The sequence below is a fragment of the Mirounga leonina genome, unplaced genomic scaffold (genome assembly GCF_011800145.1).
Source record: "Mirounga leonina isolate KUSES-001 unplaced genomic scaffold, KU_Mleo_1.0 Mir_125, whole genome shotgun sequence".
Classification (NCBI taxonomy): domain Eukaryota; kingdom Metazoa; phylum Chordata; class Mammalia; order Carnivora; family Phocidae; genus Mirounga; species Mirounga leonina.
The window spans coordinates 24,012,243-24,020,242 of NW_023270305.1; the positions used below are offsets into that span (position 1 = coordinate 24,012,243).

Genomic DNA, 8,000 nt, shown 5'->3' on the forward strand with positions numbered 1-8,000 from the left:
CCCCTCCCTTAGAGAGATTTTCCCTGCTACTTAGTTTCTCTTGGGAGAGGAGGTTCTTGCAGTCAGTTTTAAACAGTTAGTGGATGGAAAAGTTAAAGACACTCTAACTGCCTTTGGAGAGTTGCTGATAAGTGAGGAAATTGAGGGACATCACTTTCTCCTTGAGGGTAGAAGTTACTAGCTGATTTAGATAATGGTCTCGATGGAAGGGGGCAGGCCTGGAGTGAGGACTTTTTTGGAAGGTTTGTCTAATTTTTCTCCCATGGGGAGGGTGGTACTGAGATTAGAGGATCTGTGAGTGTGGGTCCCTGCCTGTTGTTACTGGAAGAATGAGGAAGAGGAAGAGAGCAAGAGTATTGCAGTTAGACACAGCACTACTCCACAAAGTCCTCTTTCAGTTTTGCTAAGGGACACATGTCTGTTGCTAGATCCCTTTATGCAGGGGGTGAGGAGTTAAGACTCCTATCCCTCTCTTTATGTTCATAGATTAGATTTTTCTTGGATTTAGGCTCCTGAATCCTTCTAAAGGACTCCTAAGATAGGCACTGCTTCAGCCTATCTTTTTTTTAGACCACAGTATTCCCAGACAAAGAGCCACTTTTTGCCCACTGCCATTTATAATGAGTGGGTCTGTCGGAAAACAGTGAGCCATGGATTCACCGCTGGTTCCTTTACAAATTCCCATTTTTCAGAGCGATGTAAGAAAATGCTCTGCCAGTTACTTGAGGTGGAGGGAGTAGACTTGGCCTCCCTGTATCAAGGGGGCGGAACTAGGAGTGGTGGGTAAGAGGAAGAACTTTCTAAAAATGCAGGTACTGGAACTGGAGCTGGCTGCCTCATGAGGGAGTGGGTTCTCCTGAGTAGAAGCTAGATGACCCTGGTCAGGGATGCTAATGGAAGGGATTCCTGCACTGAATGGGAAATTGCCCAAGATAAGCACTTGAGTCCTTTCTAGTGCTGAGATTTGCTTTATCTGTACTTTGGCTTTGTTTTAGATCAATCTGAGTAATCACATCTTTTTAACACCTGGAACAAGAAATTAATATGGCGTTGGGACCTATAATTTTAAAGACTCACCATGTGGAAGACCTGATTTTATCTTTCTGTAGCCCTCCCACCACCGCCACCCCCCGCCCCCAGCCCTTGGCACAATGCTGAGGACTAGCTGTGGACTCTCTAAATTCATGTTGGTTAATTGCTTTCAGTCTTCTTGCACCTTTTGGAGATCCTTCTTAGAGGGTTAAATGGGTCTCCTTAGTCCTCTTATCCTTTCTCATAGATCAGTCTCTCCAGCATCAATCACAATGCTGCCACCTACCCTGCTGCTGCCTTTGTATTTAAAATCTGAAGTGGTATATGAATGGAAGTAAAGGGGGTACCACAGAGCTGCTCCCTCTGGCAGGCTTTCCTGGCTTTGAACATCTGGGGTAGGATCGTGAGCACCACCAGGTGATACTTGCGTATCGCCTTGGGTCAGGGAGCTGCGGTGGGCGCTTTGGGACTCTGCGCAGGATAAAGAAGCAGCCTGAGTAGCTTCTCCTGAGTGTTCTCATACAAGAACCGTGGGACATTTGCTCCATTATGCTATGATAGAGAGGAAGGGCAAGAAGGTCCCAGAGAAGCACAGAAAGGTCAGCGGCTCTTAACTCAGTTGAGAACGCACCATTCTTCTCAGTAGTGAAGCCTTCCTTCTTCTTTGCACGTGCTGTGTGGGACACTTGTATAGGAATCGTGAATGACATAGTCCCAGCTGTTACAAAGGAACTTGCACTCTGAAGTCAGGCATGTGGACAGATCCAGGGAGGAACCGGAAAGAGACATTTAGCTCATTCTCCTCCCATGTGTCGAGAGTCAGGCTGGCAGCAAGCCCTGTGACTTTAAGAAGTGGTTAATCCTGGGTACTGGAACCATGCCACAACCTGGCCTCAGAGGTCCAAAATGGACTCGTGCCAGAAAAACCACCTGTGTCACATTTGGGGCTCACTGCCTGCCTCCCCCCCAGCCCTCTGGAGGCTCATTCCTGTCTACACTGACACCCTTTTTGTATCCATAGGGGCTTGTTTGGCTGGTGGCCCCACACACCCAGAGTGCTGCTTCAGGATGAAGCTAGGCATGGAGCCAGATGCAACAGAAAACCTGAGAAAGGGTTCTCCTCCCTCTGAGGCTGGGAGGGCCGAATGCTCAGACCCACAAGGATTCAAAAGGGAGATCAAGTTGACATCATCAAAAAAAAAAAAATCCCCCCAAATGCCCAAGATATTTGGGGAAAAGGATGATGCTCTGATTATTTCTGTCTCAGGCACATTTGTCCTGGGTAGATACCAGGTCACATGTCCCTGAAAGCTGCCCAGAACTGATCAGAATAAAGACTACATATCTAAAGCTTGAAAATGTTAAGTGACTTTAAAAATTCTAAACGAAGATCCTTAGAAGCCAGGAACAGATCTAATGTGATAGGCTGATGCTGGACTGAATCCTTATCTCTCTGCCTTTGAGTAGGGAGTAAGGCAAACTGTCCCATTCTGGAAGGCTGAATATGGAGGCTGTTCAAGACTTACATCTAGACTACTCTGAAGTGTGAGGCAAATACTACTTTATCTTTATATATAAATCTTGCACTTAGTTTAATAAGTATTCTTGGTTGGGGTGTGGCATGGAGGAAGAGGATTATGTAAGACAGTTTAGGGGTAGAGAGTATAGAGGCTCTTTTTATCCTCAAATTTGGGGGAGTGGAATAAAAAAATATGGCTTCCAACTGATTAATTCTGCTTCCTCACCCATTCTCTTCCTCTTTAACATTTTATAACTTATATACCTTAGACTGTCTCCTTCCTACATCATCACCCTCCCTGCACCAATCACATCAAAATCTCTCTATTTTCTTAATCACACACACACACACAGCATACTTCTACAGGGCCCCATGTAACCAAACATCCATGAGTCCTCTTCTTTGGTGTCTTATCAGCTGTTTCTGTATATGCTCAGCCTCGGCTATGGAACAGAGCACATAATAGAAAACAGGACTACTAAAGAACTAATTGATAATTTACCCCACCTTCTTCTTTACCTCCTCACAACCTATCTCAAGTCCTTCTCCCGTTTCTTACCCACTCCGGGCTCCTCTCTCATCTCATTTCCCTACATTACTTCAAAATTAAAGGAGATGATTGAAGGCATAACATTTTAGATGACTTAAACCTCACTACAAATGTGTCTTAATAGGTCATTTGAAATCCATCACTTAACTTAGTGTCGAGTGTCAGACCCTTAACTTAGGGTCTTTAGGGTACTAGGTTCTGTCTAGCACAAAAGAAGTAAAAGACATAGTTGTAGCCCATTAGAAGCTTACAGTTCAAAGGTAAGGGTAACCTAGCTGAAGGTTTAGTACCTAGAACATAGTAAGCACTCAACAAACATACAGTATATGAATGCTCATTTGTCACCCTGTTGATTACCAGGACTGACTGATTTGGGCGACGGGATGGGTGTTCCCCTGCTCCCTTACTTTTCCATGTGCAGGTCTCCTAAAGCTTTCATAGCAGACAGTCTTTCCAATCAGAAAACCAGCCCTTCTTATGTGAGAGGGTTCCACGGCACTGGATTCCTCCCCTTCCTCCTTTCCCCAGCTCCAAATAAACTTGCAAGGCTTATTTGTAGCAGATCTATACTTGTATGATCTACCCAGCTTGTTATTTTCTTTGTCTCTGTGGACTAAGTGGAAGGAAACGTAGCAACAGGTTATTCTCTTTCCATCAAACACTTGGATGGCTATGTGTCAGAATGTCCTGGCAGCCACTGTATGCTTATCCAGCAAGCATTAGCCTGCCTGTCCCTCTAGTGTCTGCTCAGATCTGCCCTGCAGTTGACCAAAATGGCCCCAGGAGCTCAAAAGCCATTTCTGTTTTATAGATGAAGGGAATAAAAGTAAATACACTGGCCCCTTCTCCTAGATTCTGCAGGTTATTTCCCAGTAATTTAGGTACACATTACTTCCAAGCCTAATAGCCACACATTTGGAAGAGTCCAAGTGGCCACATACTATGTAAGCATTGCAAAGAGGTCGGTTAAAATTATCTTTAAAAGGATAAAAATAAGCTTATAGTCATGGCTACAGTAGAATGCTGGATTTTGAAAAGGATTAGCAAGTTAGTCATTAGTTAATTAATAGTTAATATCAAGAAATGCAGAGAAATTCACATACTTGGAGACACCGAGAAAGTGGTTTGTGAGAAGAGCGGTTAAAAAAAGAAAATACTAAGCTGAGTTTGTGGACTTTGAAAACTAGACAGGGCGATTTTGGCATTTGTTTCAGAAATGGGAACGCAACTGGTGAAGATTTCTGTGGTCCTTGGGGCTGGTGGTGACATCAAAGCTTTCCCATTTCCAGGTAAACACTAAACAGTTGCATGTTGGAACCATCAAAGTATGACATATTGGGTTTTGGAGAGATCAGATGCAGCTAAGAGGGGAAATGTGAGGTAAAGATTTTAAGTTTTGACTAATGATTTTCTGATGAGAAACCGCCATATGGGGGAACCATTCAGAAGAAACACCAGCCAGATTCGAATCTTGCTTCTTATTTCCCACCCCCAAAACTATAGGCATTCCTAGCCTTCTGGATAGAAGAAGATATGGGGAAAGAATAAAAGTGTCAAAAATATATCTTCCTAACATTTTGGGCATAACTGTACTAATCAGGGATGATTTGAACTGTAGGTAGGTGGGAACTCTGAGTTGAGAAGAGGCGTGGAGTTTTAGGGTGGGGCATGTGGAGCCTGTTTCAAGGGAGAGTTCCAAGGGGGCTTCTGAAAAGGAATAGGACTTTCACCCTACCAGATAAGATATAATCTTATCTGATGAGTACGCAGATGGACTGGTGTTGAGAGAAAGAAGAGTTTTCCTTCTGTGCACTGGGGTGTAGTGGAAAAGTGCTTCTTCCTGACCGGAAGTAGAAAACATGGTGGGCAGCTCTGGCTTCATCTGTGGTACCAAGTATCAGGGTGAATAATAAAAAAATCCAGTCAGTCATTAGGTGTCCAGACATCAAGATTTTAGTCTTTGTGTGGATCCAACTTCTTTCCTTGAATAATGTAGAGGGATGTTTGAATTCTGCCCAATTAGTTCAGTAAATTATAGAGTCACAATTAACTTATCTAACAACGACTGTGAGGACTCGTAGCATACGAAAGACAGTAAAAGAACTTATCCTTCTTTTGTGGATAGTGGAAGGATGCCTGATTCTGCCTCAGCATATGGAGAACTTGTTCAGTTGTATAGGAGCTTTGGATAAAGAACTTCATGTCTAATATCACTTCCATACATCCTGCATGAGGTCTTTTGATATTGGTTCTTAGTCAGTGGGCTAGTTCTACCCATTCTAGCTCGGAGTTTAAGTTAGCCAAAGGGCCCCAGCCTAGCTTATCAGAGGTTATTTCCAGAAAGCCTCCTCCCTCCAGGGACTTCTGACATGAACAAACTGGAGAAGGTGCAGAGCTGGAATGGATTACCCAACTGGCTTAACCAAGATAAAGGAAGAATGCACCCTCGACTGGGGACTCAATTGGACTGATTTGAGTTGTTGACTATTGATTGGGCTTGGTCTCCTTTGTGGTGGTTGAGATTATAGAATCTCCTCAATCTGACTACTGTACTAATTTCTGCATTCTATCAAATGTAGCATATATGTGTGGTTGGCTTCAATAAATCTTTCATTTAAAAATGAAAACAAGCAAAAGCAAGAGTTTGTAATGTAATGCCCAAATTCAGTAATGGCCCTTGATAGATAACCTTGGTTGAGAACAATGAATTCCATCCATTTTAATTTAAGGGCCTTGGTAATTTGTGGAGTAGTTACTTGGTTGAATCAAAAATAGGATTTCCTAAATTTTCTGAGCTTTTATTTCCCTTTTACAACGTTATACACAGTATCTTACACTAACATACACAGTTGTCACAATTGTCTCCATAAAGCATTAGAAAGATATTCTCTTTATGTTCGTTGCAAATTTTAGTTACACGTGTCCTGAGTCATGAAATTGAAGGGAAGTAAAAATTATTCCAGATCTAAGAGGCAACTGTTTTACAAATGCAAAACAATTTGGATAAAATATCTGAAAACAATTAAAACCAAATCAACCTGTACTTTATCTGTGTGCTGAGATTTTAGGTCCAGTGGATCAGAATACAGGGAAAAAACTAATGAGAATCCCTCAATGGATCCTTCACCCACCAAACAAGATTTCTTCAGAAACCGACTTGCTCTTGCAAATGACCTTGACCAAGGAACAGCTGTGTAAAACATACTTAAAGTTGTATTGTCAAGTGGTAAGATGAGGATAAAAAGCTTGTATATATCTGTGTAGGAATATATATATATATTGATGTATAAATCCCTGAGGAAAACTAATATAAATACTTACATATGAAACTAAGTCAACATACAAGACATTGAAGAGATCAAGATTAGTCTATAGTTGAGAGCTGGCTTTTTGAACCTCAACACTTGGGAAAAGGGAAGTGAAGACTTTTCACAGCATTACAGAAACACAGTAAATTTGGAAGAAAATAAATGTTTGTAAGAACAAAAACTTCCAACTTGAAGTCATTCCCCCTAATATAATATAGAGCATGTAACATGGATGTGAGTTTTATGCTTCCTAGGCACTGACCTTATGAATTCATCCCAGTGTTCTTAGGCTAATACACACGATGTTAGGGGCCAGTTCTGTCTTGCCATATGTCTTCCAAAAACCCTAAGGCAATACCTAACATCCCTTAAGGCAAAGGATCAATTAACAGAGTTGTATTTTACATGTTGCCCATCTGAGTTGTGGAGAATTTGTGCTTTAACCGTGATATAGAAGGTTCAAAGCTTATAGATACATTGATCTCCAAACAGGAAGGGAACCCTGAGAGTAGTATTTCTCTTGTTCTGTGGTTATGAAAATCAGTACAGGGGACAATGATTTCTCTTGAAACTGGGAGGCCAAAGAAACATTTTCCCTCATGTGGGTTGTGCTGCAGATGAGAACAGCCTAGAGTCTATGTGTTACTGAGTATTTAGGATTCAAAGATCCACTAGTGATCCTGAATGTCACATACACTCATGAACAGATGGACTGGGGGGAAAAGGCACTTATTTAGCTATATCCTCTTTTTAAAAAGATTTTCTTCAGTCTGGAAAGAAGGTGCAATAACATCAGTGCTTTAGGAGCTCACACACAGGGGTTGCTACAAAACACCAGGTCAGAATGAACACTTAGGGCCGGCAATCCTTACTGTGTTTTCAAGAAGTAAGATGTAAAAAAACCAGAGTTCTTCCAGCTCAGACAGAGGAATCGCTGCAGTGAGGCTTGCCTGGCTATGGGGTGATAGAATATGCTGTTTCCACATGGACGTGTCCAAGATGGTCCACATCCTTGACATGCCCCAAACGCAAGAATAATAGGAAAAAAATGTGTTTAAACAATTTGTCTCTCTTCCCAGGCAGTCATCTGTAATAAATTAGAGGCATTTGGTTACTGCTCATTCAAAATCTTGGTACTCAGACCAACTTCTTTAGAGGCTGTTCCTCTAGGAATGTGCTATTTGATAGAATCCGGGAAGTTCTACTTCTGAGTGTTAAACAGGTTTTCTTCTACTTGTCTGATGATTAATTAGGAACTCATCCATTAGCATTTTGAACAATAGGTGATCTGGAACACTTAAAAGATCACTGCCAAGTTTGGGGAGTTTCCAGTATTTAAGTGTAAGCCAAGCTTTTCATTTTCCTGACATTCCTGAACACTTTTGAAGTCAGATTTCTCTCTATCAGTAGGCTGAAGACGGTTTGGGGGCAGGGCCTGAAAGCACAATGCAGAACTGACTGGACATGGAAAGTGAAGTACAAGTCACAGTCTTTTAAGTAAAATGTAAAAACAATAACGTTTCTTTCCCTTTCATAATGTTGATCATAAAAATGATCGATTACTGGGAAGGTTTCAAAACAATCACACACC

General features: G+C 41.9%; 1 protein-coding gene across 1 annotated transcript in view; it reads left to right on the top strand.

Moving 5' to 3' along the window:
- ARHGEF33 (Rho guanine nucleotide exchange factor 33) overlaps positions 1–7,768 on the top strand; it is a 77,969-nt gene extending 70,201 nt beyond the window's left edge. The window contains exon 18 of the mRNA XM_035000965.1: positions 6,170–7,768. Coding sequence (XP_034856856.1) covers positions 6,170–6,299 — 130 coding nt within the window. The 3' untranslated portion in view covers positions 6,300–7,768. The remainder of the gene's footprint in view (positions 1–6,169) is intronic.
- Positions 7,769–8,000: the final 232 nt, after the last annotated feature.